This window comes from Cavia porcellus, unplaced genomic scaffold (assembly GCF_034190915.1).
Source record: "Cavia porcellus strain 051 isolate PalLab524CR breed Dunkin Hartley unplaced genomic scaffold, mCavPor4.1 scaffold_18, whole genome shotgun sequence".
Lineage (NCBI taxonomy): Eukaryota > Metazoa > Chordata > Mammalia > Rodentia > Caviidae > Cavia > Cavia porcellus.
In genome coordinates this window covers 41,472,934-41,490,537 of record NW_026947501.1, presented here as the reverse complement: position 1 = coordinate 41,490,537, position 17,604 = coordinate 41,472,934, and the positions used below count along the sequence as shown (strand labels likewise).

The window sequence follows — 17,604 nt, the reverse complement described above, 5'->3', positions numbered from 1 at the left end:
AACACAGTCCTTACTCCACAGAGCAAGCAGAGATACCATACATTACCAGAGCCAGAAGGAGTCCAGTGTTTCCTATGTCAGGACAACGTGTGTCCATTCAAGGTGTTAAGTACGGAAAAGGTGCTGGGTCAGAGCTGCTCAGGCACTTACACTGTGGATTTCCAGACCCTGTCTTGGGAGATGATCAACCTGTGTTGCTTTTGCTTCAAAATTTTATTGGTGATCTCTATGTCAGCTGAAGCACTCAACATACCCAGTATACACTATGGAAATTCAGTTTGTGAAAGAATAAGTAATACGTGTTTTTATGTTTCCTTTACATGAAAATGAAAATAATACAAAAGGTGTATTTCTAATTTTCTCAGTCTGCATGTGAGAAGTAATTGTATTTACGTGATTTTTCTGGAGTATTATGGCCTTCCACTCTATCTCTTTAAATTTAATAATTGATAATAAGTGAAATGAAAGAAATTTGTGCTCATAAAGTAGTTACAAATCAAATTATAAATGTAAACAAAGATATATCAAAAATGATAACCTTTAAGACTGGATTAGGCAGGTTTACTCATTTTCCATATTCTTGCCCTTGGATCTGAGGACCTTTCCTAAACCCTGTGCTATTTTCCTCTTTTGTATTAATGTATCTGAGCAGTTCTAAGTGAAACTTGTATGTTTTATTAATTTAATGTGTTTATATCCAAAATATTTCAGAAATGCATCTATTCAAAGCAAAACGAATGGTCAGTTCAAGTTTATTAAATGAAAAAATTAAAATACATTTTAGTTGTCATTTATAGGTCTGGACAAATGTAGTTTTGAGATCAGTATAACAGTGTGCATTGGACACAATATTCCCTGAGATGTCAGTGCTAAACACTGGTCCAATCTCTTATAAGCATTTTTATATTACAGCATTTTACAAGCTGTATTTACTGTTTTTGTTCAATTTATTTTCAGTATTCCTGAATCTAATATCTGGGTAGAACATTTGTTGTCTGTCATTTCTATTCCCTCGCATTCAAATTTAAATTACGCTTTTCTTTTGTATATTAGAAATCTCTGACTTTGTGATCTAGTGGCTTTTGAAAATTAAATCGTAAAGTTTCTTGCAAATTGAAGATTGTCTTGCATTCAAGGGGACAGGTTTTCCCTTGGGTGCCTCATCTGTAAGGCCATCTTTCACTTATTTCAAAGTCGATAAATCCATCATCAGGCATTTTTTCTTCTGAGAAAATATTCTTGGTAGATTTAGTCTATAGTCACGATTTTCCTGAGAGATCTTTTTTCTCTCTCAGTTTCTCAGCTTTTAGTCTTGTGTTAGTTCCTAGTTTTGGGAAGGGCAGAATGCTGTTATCCTTTGGCTCGCAATTCAAATTCTCATGTTCAATCTGGGTACCACAGGATTCATAGAATGAATCCTCAGCTCATCTTTCGCTGTCCACCTATGCATGAGATGAAAATTGAGTATCAAGTTTTTCCTGTGTTATTGAGTAACTTCAGGGGAAAAGTGGTTTTGGATTTCAGACATAATTTTTTCAAAGAGAGTAATAAACTTGCCCTAGAAAATGGCATCTTCTTATGTTTCCCTTTCTTTTCTTCATCCCTTTTCTCTCTTAACTTGTTCTCCTCTTGTTCCTATTTCTCCCTGCTGTGTTTTTGGTCTTTTTTTCTATTGTGCTATAGTATTTCACAAAACTTGTTAATATAAGGCAGTTACCCTTTCTGCCAATCTAAACCCATTTAAATACATTTTTAAGCTTGAAACTAGGTCCTTTGTCATGTCATCCAGTGGATGTGCCATAATAGAGCCTCTAAATTGACTTCTTTGATTTTTCTCTGGTCACACATGCACATTTTCTGTAATGGTATTTTTGGTACATGTTTTAATCAGCTCCTTTCACAGCCCAGTACCCTTGCAGTTTGCTTTCTTATTTGCTCCTTGCTTTGCATAGGTATCTCCCAGGTCAGTGCAGCTGCAAAGATGCTATAAGAGAAGCCTTTTCAATAGAGTCTGAACTGCATTGCCACAGAAGGGACAGCAAGATGGTTTGTCAGACCCCAATGCTCCTGACTGTGTTGCTCTGGGTCTCTGGTGAGAAACTGAAAAGCGCCACTATCTCCATAGAATGATGTCATTGTAGCATTGAAAAATAACTTTAAGAAGTTGAAAACAATGACTATTTCTGATAAAAACATAAATATGTGTTACCACAGAATAGCTTTTATATACTAAATGTTTAATTGCAGTATTTATATTTGAAAAGTCTTTTATGTTTATGCCTGTATGACCACCATTCATTCCTGATTGCAGGTGTCTGCAGTGACATTGTGATGACCCAGTCTCCAGCTTCCCTGGCAGTGTCTCCTGGAGAGAGCGCCACCATCCACTGCAAGTCCAGCCAGAGTCTTCTATCCAGTGGTAACAACAAGAACTACTTAGTCTGGCTCCAGCAGAAACCAGGGCAATCTCCCAAACAGCTCATCTACTTGGCATCCACCAGAGAAACTGGGGTCCCAGACCGGTTCAGTGGCAGTGGGTCTGGCACAGATTTCACTCTCACCATCAGCAGGGTGCAGGCTGAAGATGTGGCAGATTATTACTGTATGCAGGATTACAGTGCTCCTCCCACAGTGATTCAGCCCCGTACATAAACTTCCTCTCAGTATCTCCCCAGCTGCTTGCTCATGAAGAAGCCCAGGGCTTCAACACTTCCTCCTGCTGCCTGAGAGTCTGTGCTCTGGAGTATGCATGAGATATTTTGCAGAGCTTAGTATGGATTAAAGCCACTCATTGGTTCTTGATTCTTTTGGTATGAGAAATTCATATGTGAAATGTAAAAAAGAACTCTGCCTTTGTTTCATATTCCTTATGTTTTAATTTTCTACACAAGAAATTTATTTTAACACAAGAAATATTTTACACAAGAAATTTATTAGTTTAACATTTTTGTTATATATAGAAGGGAGAGAATAAAGCCAAAGGGTTCATCTAACTCTAATATATGGACCAATTTCCGTACTGATTTCCAGCATGATTATGCCAACTTAAACTCCTGCCAATATTGGAAAAGTGTTCTTTGCTCTGTAGCCTCACCAGTTTTTGTCATTGTTTGATTTCTGGACAATAGCCACTTTCTTGTGGATGGAGATGAAACTTTGTGTTGTTTGAGTTTGCATTTGTTGAATGATAACTGATGTTGTGCAATTTTTCATATATTTATTTGCCGTTTATATTTCAGATGCATTTTTTGATTGAGGCACAGCAATCTATTGCATACTCGTGCATGTGGTGCACTTTTTGATAACTCAGTCTTGGAAAGAGCCTATATGCTCTTTTTCAGATCAATGAATAAGGAAAATGTGGTTTGTATGTTCAATGTAGTACAGATTTGCCATACAGTATACAAAATTAGAGTCATTTTTAGGTAAATGAATGCATCTAAATAATTTTATATGACAGTGACTGAACCCACATTTTTAAACATTGCATTGTTTTTCTTAGATTAGAGACTCAAAGCCTAAGTAAGGATCAAGATGTAGGATAGATTTTAGGAATCAGGAAAAAATATTCAAAAGGGAAAGGAAACCAGGGACGGGGCATAGGGATGAGAAAGTAGGAAATACAGATTTAAACTATGAAAAGCATGAAAGGAAAGCAATAGTAACACAGTTCTGTAAATGAAGAAGTTAAGAAGGATTGAGTGGAAGGGAATGGGAAAAAAATAAGCATTATGATACACTGTGTACTGGTACAGATTGTCTATGATGAATGTGATGATTATTCCTGGCAACAGATACTGACACAATTCATTAAAATAAGAAATGCCATCTTTCTATAGTTCAGATTTAGTGGGAAAATATCCAGATGTTCTCATACCTCCAGGAGAGAGTCTTTCTCTTGCCTTTCATGCTGCTTGATGTCCTCCTCATGCCTTGGCCAGTAGCCCTTTTCCTCTAAACACAGAGCCAGCACCAGCTCATCTCTCTGACATTTCTTGCAGCATCGCACCTTCCTCTGTAGTTTTCTCATCTGACTTCACGCTAATGATGACTATAACTGTGTGTTTAGCTGAGCCTGCCCTCCAGTCCCTCATCTCACTGGAATCAGCCAAATTTAGTGTTTGGGCATGGCAAAGTTTGAGTCTCTTTGGGAACAATGAACTTAGTATTTGCCGTTATAGTCACTTGAACACAAAATTGAGCACTTACACTGGGGCACACTAGGAAGCAATATTTTCATACTTTTCAAATAGTGATTTGTGACCTCACAAGCTTCTGCTATTCCATACTGCAGGAAAAATGCACAGTGGGCATCTGAAGAAGCAGAGCATTTATATAAGAAGCAGGCAGCTGTGTGATTCAGGTGAGTCTGAGATGAGTGGAGGTTGACCATATATGGACTTTAGAGCACTCAAGTGTGCTGCCTTGTCTTATAACTTCAATATAGATGTGAACAAATAGCTTTGCATTTGCCAAGTATTATACAAACAGGCATGCAGAGAGAAATTTGTATTGCTTGAAATTTTGTCTTTTAAACATTACATAAGCGCAAAAAATTATAACTGAACATAAAATCCATCTCTGCGCTTATTGGAAGCCCATCAAATGGGCATAATATGTGAATTACAAATATGTAGAAAAAATCAAGTTTTATATGTGACTAAAGATTTTCTTAGTGCAAAAATTAAAGATAATTTATATCTTGGGGCACTTCATAGAACTGTTACATTCTAGGTTGGTTGATATCTTAAAGCATACTTAGTACAAAACAAAAACACAGAATTTATATGTCTCTTTCTCTTTTTTCCATTCCTAGGAACTTGCCCGTGCTAGGTAAGTGCTTTAACAGACCTACATACCAGTCACTCATCTGCCTGTTTCTTTTAAGAATGGTGGATATGTGTGGAAGGTCTTGGGGGAGGCAGGTATGTGACTTGGGCATCAGGGGGATTCTCCACCTGGCCCACAAAGAGAGGCTGCCTAGGTGTTAGCGCTAGTGATGCCATCAGGGCTTTGGATTTACCTCAGAATTGTGGGCTCAGAAACACCTGACTGCTATTTCTGAGCTGAGTGGAGTCCTGCTAATGCCTGCCCACATGCTGAGATCTTCACTTGCAGCCTTCTGGTAGCTGAGCAGTGGCATTTCCTGGCCAGCATGCTTTCTCCCTGCAGGAAGAGCCATACTATAGGGGTGAGAGTTTAGCTCAGAGACAAGATTAAAATCTGCAACTGCATCCAGTGAATCTCCTGTGAGTTTTCATTTCTCACTTGAAAGCTAGGAATGATGAAATTGCCTTGAAGGATGAATAGCATAGCATATATGAGTTTCTTAGCATTGTTTATGTAGAGCCTGTCACCTGGGAAGCAAATTTATAAATAGGTGTAAATGAGAACTTTCTTTTGCTCAGTACTAGCATATTCTTTTAAAAAATCAAAATAAAAGTGAAATTACTGTCTTTCCTTAACTTGTCAAATCTTTCTCATTGCACCAGGGAACTCATTCACAATTCTAGGGCTCTGTCTGGGACTTTGGTCCTTGACTTCTGTGTTTGAAATCTATGGATAAATGTGAGATTTGTCAAGGACTGTATCCATAGTCAGGCAGATGGAAGAGACAGGGCTGGGTGGAGATGGAATGTGATTTTCTTCTCTCCTTCTTTGTGAGATGGAACCAGTTGTGGACAGGACTTTCACAACGTAAGAATGGGCTCTGTAACTGAGTTGCACCCATAGTCAGAACTGGCATATTCAGGAGTTCCTGAGTAGTGACAGGGCATCTGTCTTCTCCCTGTTTTGATATCAGTATTTCTTACCTTGTTTCCTCTCCTCTCCTCAACCTACTCCCTGGGCCTCTTTTCTAATCTCTGAATGTGCTAAATTCTTTTTGTTCATATGATCTTGGGCTTCCTTGAGGTCCAGCCAGGTGACATTACTTCTTCCATGTAAGCTCAGATTAAATACTCACAATGACTCTAGCAGCAGCCAAAGCCTGTGATGCCTATTCTAAGGGGTCATTTTTCCATCCTCCTTGTGGCCTGGGAAATGTTACGTTTGTAATCCCATGGAAACATCATTAGAATCCCAATGAGTTACTTCGATTTTACTATCTCAAATGTAACTCACACCAGGAATGAAGACACTAAGATACATTTACAGTGACAAGCAACCAAGGGGTCCTGAGTCCAATCCAGATGAGTGTTCATGGAACAAGGCCTCCACTGATCACTAAACCAGCATTTAATAATTCATCAAAATCTGACCAGCTTGAGGATGAGTGATGGAGAGAATGACAGGAATTATGCAACTAACATGATCTGCACTAGATAGCTAGCCAGAAAGCACCTGTGCAATATGTAAAGAAAATGGTGTGCAAAAAGACTAATCTGAGTAACATGAATGAGGTACTGGTGAATCTTTGAGAGTCAGGTACTTTAGATCTGTTGTGCAAAGTTTTTTTTTTTCTTTTCTCTTCTTTTTTTTTTTTTTTTTTTTTTTTTTTTTTGGCCTCCGGAAATCGTAGCCCATTATCTTGAGGCTCTGGTAGCATCTGCTCTACCCTCACATTATGGTCAGCCTTTGTGAGGGGGACATAGGCAAAGAAACGCAGCTGTCACTTGGCTTCAGAGATTACACATCAGTACTCCAGCCAACATTATTTACATTGCTCAGAGCCAACTGAGGAGGAAAGGAGACATCTTATTCAGTTCTGTACTTTGATACAGGACTAGCATTATATTATAGTAGTGATAAATTATTATACAATTCTCACTTGGGTGTTCTGTCCTTCTCATTTTCAATTATGGCTTCTCCTCATCTCCTGACATATGTGTGCTGAGGTTAGGTGCCAAAGTACAGCTTGGCTTCTGCTGTTTGCACTCATTTATTCTTGATCTCCCCAAAACTGTGTCTTCTGTTTAGACAACTTGCCAACCTTCAGAATCACACATATATCAGAATCATAGGCATTAAGATATTCAGTGATATGCTATATTTCTAATACAGTGCAATTGAGTCCAGATTCCCAGAATCCCAAACATGGTTTTGTCTGTTTTCCCATGTAAGAAGCTATCTTCAAATTCTGGTGGCCGAGAATTATGCGTATAGCTAGTATCTTCAGTTTTACTAGCCTCTCTTACCTCATGTCCAGTATGCCAGGAAAGCTTATTTGTTCTGCAGTTACAGTATAACCACAGACTACCCATCTTTCTCTACAGTGGCCAATGGGTTAAGGTCTTCAGTGTAGAAGCACATTGTGATTTCTTAGAAGAATCAGAGAATGTTAAACTAGGTTTAATAGTAATTTGAAAATTTTTCTAGAGCCTAAAATCACATAACAGATATTAACGATTCCTATAATGAAATTATTTGTGGCCTATTCCACTTGATATTTTGGGGAAAATGGTAGTCTTAGTAGAAGATGTTCAAGGAAAACTAGAAACAGACTATTTAAATTTATTTGCTGTCTTGAATGTGAGATCAATGAGGGGCATACACTGCGAAATTCTAGAATTACAAATTCTCAACCTCTAGTTATATGGAGAAAATTTAGGAACAATGCTTCTTTTGGAGCAAAATCCCAGTAAGATTTGTGAATAATAATAGAGAGTTAGAACCTCACCTTTTATATTGGTATCTTGAGAAGTTGAAATCAATTGCTATGTGACATATTCTTAGAAATGTTCACTGCCCCTTAATGTAAGTTGTTTAACTAGATTCCGGAGTAATTCACTCACTAAATATTGCAGCCTTCAAGTAGAATGTTGTATTAGCACTCTTTTTGGAAGCAACACATACCAGTCTCAGCAGTCAGAAACAAAACTGAAAATGGTGAACAATGTATTGAGGAAGAGTAGTTATACTAAAGATCTTACTGTGAACCAGACTTCCATAAAGAGAAAAGTCTCTTTCTCTGTCTCTGTCTCTGTCTCTGTCTCTCTCTGTCTCTGTCTCTCTCTGTCTCTCTGTCTCTGTCTCTGTCTCTCTCTCTCTCTCTCTTTCTCTCTCTCTCTGTCTGTCTCTGTCTCTCTCTCTCTCTCTCTCTCTCTCTCTCTCTCTCTCTCTCTCTCTCTCTCTTTCTCTCTGTCTTGGTCTTTTTCTCTCAATTTAGAATTGTGGAAGTCTCAGTCCCTGGCTCATGGCTTCCTGGTTTAGTTTTGAAGAGGCAGCCAATCATGCAAGGGAGCGTGTGGCTGAATAAGAGTATACCAAGCTCCCATAGTCCATCTAGAGGGCTCCTTCCTTTAAAATGTAAAGCCTCCTATTCACATGGCATGATTAAATATTTTATTACATAAATTCATATGGCTTCCTGGGGAGATTGTAGCCTATAACTTTTACAAAGGTACCAGAGCACTTGGTAAATATCTGGGCTTAGCAGTAGGTAAATTTGCCTTTGGTCATTATCCTAAACTAGATTAAGCGTACACCTGGGGCATGTTTGGGACCTGGGATGTATGCTGGTTATAATTAAGCATTGCTAGTAGTAGCTCTTGAGTTGACCTGAGACTTTGGTCTTGCTGCAAACTGAAGACCTTTTCTTTACTGCTTCTATCAAATTCAGATGAGAAAATACACTATCACTTGTACATAGTGCAATACGGGGCAATAGAGAAAGGTAGCTTCAAGGAAATCTTCCCAGCATGTCCATTTTACATGAATTCGTTGTTCAGAAATATTGTGGTAAACTTTTATCTGAATGTGTCATGCAGAAATATGTTACAATTACAATTCACACACAGAGAATAGAAAGTACAAGTCATTTCTATAAGAAATGCATAAGGTTTGTAAGAGAAGTTTTAAACCTCACAGACAACATTGGGAGAGAGAAGGCTTAATTTCAGGTGCAACTTCTGTGAGTAAATGATTTATATTTATATAGTTTTACAAATGAATCTAGACTTATATAGATTTTTTGCCTATAATTTAAACTGAATCAGTCTTGAGGTAAGATGGAAAAACAAAATTAACAGTCGATACATTTGATGTAAACAGCTCTGCCAAGAACTAAGTGACCTAATGAAGTCATCTGTGTTCTGGCTTCCATATTCTCCTTTCATGGGTGTGACAAATGAGGTATGTTTTGACAGTTACTTCTTACCTCACTGAAATGAAAAAGTTAGATGAGAGGACTTCCTGGGAATATCAGGAAGCTAAAGTGATCACCAAAAATCATATAAACACATGGATACAATCTTGGAGTGTGTTCAGTTTCCCAGTGATGTAGATTTCTGCTCTATTTTCCTACAAAATGCCTGCAAAATGATGAGGTACACATGCACCAAATTCGACTATAAAAATCACCTTTGGAATTGTCTTATTTTTAATTATGTATTTATTGAATTTTTTATTTAACTGTGTAACAAAACAAAACAAAGTCATTAAGTCATTACCTTCAATTTGGTTTTTTTCCTGCATTTATATCTCACAGTATGGGCTGTAATATATGATCAGCTTGTATCTCATGGCCCAGAATGAAATATCTTTTGCAAACACTGCTCTCTCCAGGCATGTGCTCTGCTGCATACAGTCACTCTCAACTGAAAGTGATGTATCTTCCACCAGATTGTGTGTGCACCACTGGTGGCAAGGTCCCTACAAGTGCTGCAGAGAAGGATGGGATGATTGTGTTTTAATTTTAACTCAGTAATGTTATTCTCTAAAATCTCTGTGTAACCAACTGAAAATTAAAAGAAAAAAAGTAAAGCTGTTCTCATTATTTTGGTTAAAAGACTTAAATATTACTATTTTTATGCCTTTATGACAATTCAAGGGCTTTTCAATGTGTGATCAACATTCTTCCTGACTTACATGGTTTTATGTTCATATATTTCCAGTCAAATTATATTGGTAAAATATTGTAGTAGTTTTATAGAACCCAAAGACATCCACATGTTTGCCCACACTTGACTTTCACTTACTCCATGCATTCGCTCCCTTTTTATTTTTGTCAAAATTATTACTGTAAATGCAGCAGCATAAAGCACAATTTTATTCTCTCACAGGATTTCCATGAGTGAAAAATACAAAATGCTTCAAGTAGGTTCAGCATGGCTGGAGCTGGCTCAAGATTTTTTTTTTTTTTTTTTGGATTTTAGCCACAGTCATCCCAAGACTTCACTGGTGGCTTTCCAGATGAGCCACCCATTGGCTGGGAATTAATTTTGCTGGTAGTTGGCACAGAACATCACCTTTCCTCTGGGACCCACTTCCTTTTACTGCCCACGTGTTCACAGTTGATGGTGCATGGCTTCCTCCAGACCTATTATACTAAACAATCAGAAGCCACAAATATCTGTACCCCAATTATGAAACCCTGAGAAATAAATGAGAAAATAATGATATGTGTATGCTTTCTCGGAAAATTAAATGCTTATGAAAAGTCTGCATGATGAAAACTGTTGTAGTCTGGAAAAGGAGATCAAATAGCATTTTGCAACATCTGAGAATAAAATGTTATTTTCTGTTCCTGGAGAGTCAAAATCAATACTGTGAAAATTTCTGTGCTTAAATCAGATATTTATATTTACTGCAATACCAATCAAAATAACAAGACTAGGAAAACAACATTAAATTTATGTTGAATCAGAGTACATCCACAATAGCGATTTCAATCCTAGGCAACAAGACTAAAACAGGAAAATCGCAATCCCAGACTTCAAGATATATTAAAAAGCTACTGTTATGGAAATGGTCATGGTACTGGCTACAAAAACAGGCACATGGATCAATGCAAAAAATAGAAGATGCAAAAATAATTCTGGGCACATCCAGTCATCTGATCTTTTAGAAAGGGGTGAAAAACATTGGCTGAAGAAGAGACAGCCACAGTAAAAGTGACATTAGGGAAACTGGTTACACCCCACCCACATGAAGTTTGAACTTAAACCACATTCATCACCACGTTTTAAAACAATTTTTAAAAAGCATGAAAAGTCTGGGCTTGAAAATGTGAAGCACATAATCTGCTGGAAGACAATATAGGAAGCGATTTGATGACATAGGCCTAGAGAAAGCCTTTTTGAAGGGAACCCCAGTTGCTCCAGAAATAACATCAAGAAACAACCAATAAATTATAGTAAATTGAAATGCTTCTGTGAAGTTAAGGAAGTAGCCAAAAGGGAAAAGTCAGCATGTAGAATGGGAAGAATTTTTTTTCTTTTTTTTAGCGCTACCAGGAATTGAACTCATGACCTCAGGCTTGCAAGGCAGGGGCTCATGCAGCTGAGCTAAATCCCCACCTATGGGAAAAAGTCTTTGCCCCATGCTCATCAGGATGAAGACTAAAACTGACACTATGTGAAGGAGTTTAAGAAACAGACCTCCTAAATAAAAGAGTCAATCAAACAAGGGGAACTGAAAGGAATTAGAGCTTTAAGAAGAACAAAGGATGGTAAATATATATCACTGGCCCTGAGAAAAATGCAAATTAAAACAACACTGAGACTTCGTCTTCTTCTAGAAACAACACATGCTCTGTAGAAATCAAATAGTACCAAATATTGGTGAGGCTGTGGAGAATACGAACTGGTCTATCTTCCTGGTTGAAATGCAAACAAATACTACCGGTATGGAGCGCTGTGTGGAGATGCTGCAAAAAGAAAAAAGATAGAAATTGTGATTGACTCTCCTGTCTTGTTCAAGATATACTCCATAAAGTGTTCAGGACATCATATTCCAGTGATTCGGGCATACACGTGTTAATAGAAACATAATTACTACACATTAAATTTTGAAATCAGCTCATATGTCCATCAACAGATGAATGGAATAAAAAAGTATTTATGCACGATGGATGGAGCACTATTGAATAAGAAAATGCACTGAGTCCTTTGTAAGAAAGTGAATTCACCTGGAGACAATTTGCTGGGTGAAACATATGAAACACATAATCATAAACATCATGTAGCTTGTCTGATATAGGAACTCCAAAATACAAACGGTTAAAGAGCAAATAAGACAGATAATACAAAATAAGGCGATAAATAATCTACAAATTTAAAAGGGAACTAGACGTGGAGGAAAGAGGAGACAAAGGAGGTCAAAGCACTCAAAAATAATTCAGATGTCTTGCGTACATGTGCCTACTCCTCACCACACATATAATTGAGTACAGTAATTATACACTAATAAACACAACAGATAAAAATATTAGTTTAGAAATAAACAATTCAATAAATGCTTAATATTCTTGTCTATGAAGTCACACATGGTTTTCTTAATTCTGGGCTGATGACCCTGGGGGATAGGAGAGTGTTAGTGCTATCTAGGCGCAGGGGATACCGGGAAGCAGGAAAGGATGGTGACCTTCTCAGTGGTAGCTGTGGGTTTGTCTAAAGTCCCATCTGCCATCTCTTATGTAATGTATGCCCACTGGCATTCTTTTTAGCATGTGCTGCCTTTAAATATGTCTTTATATACTTTCTTTGTACATGTTACAAACTCCATAATATATTGTTATAATTTTTGATAACCTATTCAGTCAGCCATGAAAAGATTTCAATAACATTTTTCCTTGATTACCAGCCTTGCTGTTTTCAAATCTCTATCTGCTGTTACTTTTCTTCTCTCTGGAGAACTTATGATCATCTCTGGTTGTGTGAAATTATTGATGATATGTGCTTTCTGTTCTTCTATGTATTACCTGTGAAGTCTCATTTTTCTGTGTACAAAGTCTTGTTTTGAAAGTTACTTTACGTTATATTCAAGATGATTCTCTTTTTTGTTCCCAGGTGACAGCCCCTAGCTCTTTCCTTTTTTTTGTTTCCTTTCTCTCTTTTCTTCATTCCTTCTCATTCTTCTTTCCTGTTCTCCTTTGGTTGTTCTTCCTGTGTGTCTGTCTTTCTCTTCCTTAGCTTGTTTTTGTGTTTCTTCCTTCTTCCCTCCTTCCTTCCTTCCATTTGTCCATTCTTTCACTTATCTCTTTTTTCTTTCTTTCCTTCTCTTCCTTTCCTCTTTTGGTCCCTCCTTTTTTCCCTGAGTCCTTTCTCTTTTCTCTTCATGTTATGTTATTTCTACACAATTCTTAATCTGAATATACTTGGCCATCTTTTTTTGGGTACTACATCCTTTTTTAATTATTTGTTTACTTCGTATAGACACTGTTCTTTAATACATCTACTGGCTTTAGTAAAAGATTTTCTAAATTGGCCATAAGGCTAGTAAGTTAGTATGTATTCTAGTCACACAACTACACTTCAGGGAATAATATATTTTTTTGTCTCCTAATAAATGTCAGATACTTTAACAGTCTACTGTCCATACAACTTGCTTTCCTTTTGCTCATTTTGCATGAGCCCCTGCAGGCCCACTCCACCTGCCCAGATTTTATAAACAAGAGCTTTGCAGTGACCTATAAACTGCATTAGGCAGCATGGTCCGCAAGTTGGTGTCCAAGACTAGGTCCTCCTAGCCTTGATCCTGTGGGTCTCTGGAGAGAAATTAATCACTAAAATCACCTCAGAATAAGATCTGTATATTTGAAAAATATTTTAATATTTCATAAGATAAAAACAATTCCTAGTTATGACCTAATTTTATACCTAATTTAATAATTTTTAAAATGTTTACAAGACAGATTGTAATGCACGTGTGATAATTTGCTTCCATTTGCTTTTGAGTGTGTGTGTGTGTGTGTGTGTGTGTGTGTGTGTGTGTGTGTGACCCTTATCTATTTCTAACAGCAGGGATTTATGGAGATATCACAGTGATCCAGACGCCAGGCTCTCTGATGGAGGATATAGGAGAGATCTTTATCCTCAATCATCAATTGTGGATCCAGCAAGAGTCCTTTTTTGAAACAATGACAGTAGGAAATAGTTTCCTTAGTATCAGCAGGAACTAGAACAGTTTCTGAGGCTTCTCATTCCCTGGGCTTCCACCCGGGCATCTTAGATCTTGGATGGATTATGTAGCAGTGGGTGTGTGTCTGACTTCACTCAAAACATAAACCACACCCAATTTGAAGATGTGGATGATATTTTTAATCAACAATATTATATCTTCCCTGTCATGGGGGCTTCAGCCTCATACAAAAAACTTCCCAGCCCATGGGTCAGTGCACCATGCTGCACCTGTAATTCCTTCTGAGTTCAGATTGGAATTTGTAGGGAATGAGTTTCCTTAGGTCACACTATAGAATGTCTCTGACTGAGTGACATGGGAAGAGTCAAGCCAGGATTATAGGCCTCTTTTGTGAGCTAAGTAATATAAAATATATTCTATATTAGAAGGATAACAAAAAGACATGGAATTCATGCTATCTGGACCTCAATCTGAAAGTCTGTAGTGTAGGAGCCATAATGCCTGTGACCCTCCTGCCTGTGAGATCATAGGATACACATGCATTCATTCAGATCAGTGCCAGTGTGGACAAAAGACACCCTAGTCAGCTCCCTCCCTGCTAATGAGAGAAAGAAACCAGGCCTGCTTCACATCAGAGTTTTCTGTCATTGACATGATGGAGTGGAATTGGTCAAGTGCTTCTGTCATCTGCTGTTACCAAAGGAACAATAATAATGTTAGAAACTAGTGTAAGATAGAATATTTTCTCCAGACCTCGTGTTTAGACTTCGTAATTACACTCAATCAATAAAACTGAGAGATGAAAAAAAAATTAATTTACAGAGAATTAAAATTTACATAGTGAATATAAACTTCCTGGTTTTTAAAGTAGTGCATTGTTATACTTATTTCTGTCTCTACATATCAGATTAATCAAAAAATTTCTGAAGACAAGAACTGCATTGTCTGTTGGTTTCGGTACTGGAGTTCCAACTCACAAACTAAAATTTCCAGGCAAATGCTTTGAGCTCCTGTGTAAATGCTTGGCCCTAGAACTCCTCTATTATTTTACGGAGTGAGCCAGGGATAATTTTATGCTCATGTTTTTCTGAATTAACACAGAAAACTCCTTTTGAAAGGCCCTCTTTCTTGCCATGGAAACTGGGCCACCACCATCACCTGTCTATAGAGTAAAAGGCAGTGCCATACATAAGGTAGAGCCAGAAAGACCCCAGTCTTTGAATGTCTCAGTATAATCTGGACCTCTGCCTGACTTTCTCCTAGGCTTCTTCCACAATGCTCACTGTGGGAAAGTGTGCTGGGTCAGAGCTGCTGAGCCACTCTCATTCCAGATTTGTAGCCTCCCATGATGTGAGAGGGTAATCTTCTGTTGTTTTCAGTGTACAAATTTGTAACTATTTTATTACAGCACAAGGAATTGAATATACCTACTGTGTATTGCGGTCACAGCATATTGTGGTTTTCAGGAAAATGAGGACCATGTATTCTGTTTTATTTTATTAGAAATTAAAGATGATGGCTGTTTTTATTTTTTGTATGTGTATGTTCTATAAGCACTGAGAATGTTGGGAATAAGTGTTAGGTAAAGTCTGCTCCTGGGTCTAGTGAGTTACCTGCCTAAGAACCCATGAGTTGAAAGGACTTGGAAGCTGGAAAATTCTGCTTTGGAGAAAGGATGATATGTTTACATGTCTGATTTTCCTGGATATTCAAGACCCTCTTCTCCATCTGCTGAACTTCAACAAGCACTAGAAAAACAAAATAAATTTGAGCTACTTGAAGCAGAAACAAAGCCAAATTATGATCTAAGACAAAAATCTAGAGGATTTGCAACCTTGCTAGGGTAAAGATAGACAGTTTCAATCATTCTTTGTTTTCTTATGCTGGAAATAAGTAACTGCCTCATCCCATATTGAAGCTCTGTTTCATATCATGGTATTCTAGTAGACTTATGCAACTTTTGAGTTGAGTTAAAAGACTTTATTATAGGGGGCTGGGGATTTAGCTCAGTGGCTTAAGCAGCTGTCTGGCAAGCTCAAGGTCATGAGTTCGATCCCCTGCACCAAAAAAAAAAAAAAAAAGACTTTATTATGATAGTATTTTATGCACAAAAATGTAAAATATATTTATGAAAAATAAAAGGTGAGATCAAATTGATTCAGTGGAAAAATTAAAAACAATAATACTCAGACATATGTCTAGCTTGCTGATAAAATGTTAAGAACAGTTAAATAATTTTATTGGGTATGATTTACACTGAAAATTCAGTAGTATTCTATTGGCTAAACTTTTTCTTAATTTTCTAGCTTTCTATGTTCTACAGAATTCTAATATTTTCTAAATTACAATCATTTGTAAATTATAGTTCTAAAAGTATTTTTATGATTAATGATCTCACATATGTTATGAGCTTTTTGTTCAATAATTTCTATTATTTTCAGTCATATTCAATTTATATTTTTGTTCTGCACTGGCACAAATCTCAATTTTTGGTCTATTTACTGTTGAAAAATTATTTGAAAGATTTAGGCAATTCGACTATTAGTGTCTTCCCCCAGGGCAAATGTAAATTGGTACCTAACCTTTGGAATTGCTATATTAAATTAATATGATTGTTGATTTCTGTGTTCTCTAATGGTGACATTGTGATGACCCAGTCCCCATTCTCCCTTTTAATGACTCCTGGAGAGAGTGCCACCATGTACTGCAAGTCTAGTCAGAGTCTTTTACACAGTGAAGTTAAAAGGAACTACTTGAGCTGGTACTAGCAGAAACCAGGGCAATCCCCCAAACGGCTCATCTACTTGGCATCCACCCTGGAATCTGGGGTCCCAGACCGGTTCAGTGGCAGTGGGTCTGGAACATATTTCCCTGGCACCATCAGTGGCGTGCAGGATGAAGATGTGGTAGATTACTACTGTCTGCAGGATTACAGTGCTTCTCCCACAGTGATTCAGCCTCAAACATAAACTTCCTCCCAGGGTGTCTCCAGCTGCTTGCTCCTTATGCGGCTGAGGGCTTAACTACTTCCTCCCACTGCCTCAGAGACTGTATCTCCTCTGAAGCATGAGGAAGTCTCCAGGTCTGAGCAGAAGATAAGAGGTGCATGGTCTCCTAGATACTTTGTTATAGAGAAATATGGCCATGATATTTGCATGAGTTTCGCAGTGCTTTATTATAATTTACAAATGGAAGGCACTGAAATGAGAAATTCATTACTTCACAGCTGCATAGCACACCTAAGTGAAGTGTTGTAATCACCATCACCTAAGTGAAGTGTTGTAACCACCATATTATCAGGTGCTTTCCATTTGTATGATATATGACTAAATCCACCTCTTGCCTTCCTATTTTTTGAGTGTCTTTCATTCTGCCACTAATTTCCTCCATCTCCAGAGCAAGCAGCTTTGCTTTTCTCTGGTGCTTGTTCCACAGTGAATATCGCTACCAGCTTTTCAGATATGAACACTAACAAAATGTACTGGCTTGGAGTGATGAATATAGTTTTGAATTTAATATTACATATCCTTCACACTTCACATGAATTATCCATTTGGGGCTTTGTTGAGTTATGTTTTATTTCTGCACTTCAAACTGGATTTGAACTCAGTATGCAGCCCAGGTTGGCTCAGAAGTTGCACGGATCATCCTGCTTCAGCCTTCTGAGGGCTGGGATAAAGTGTGAGGCACAAAGCCTGGCTCAACTTGATTCAAGCACCTAAAGTTTCTGCCCTTGTGTTCTGTGATGCCTAAAATATGTTTGAAGAATATTACAATGTGCATTGAAATTTTATTGTTCTTTTT

The 17,604-nt window shown here is 37.6% G+C and overlaps 1 gene segment (V, D, J or C); it reads left to right on the top strand.

Moving 5' to 3' along the window:
* The first annotated feature begins 1,974 nt into the window (after positions 1 to 1,974).
* LOC101788494 (immunoglobulin kappa variable 4-1-like) lies at positions 1,975 to 2,667 on the top strand. The segment is given in 2 exon segments: positions 1,975 to 2,092; positions 2,312 to 2,667. Coding segments are annotated over 2 exon segments (390 nt in total).
* Positions 2,668 to 17,604: the final 14,937 nt, after the last annotated feature.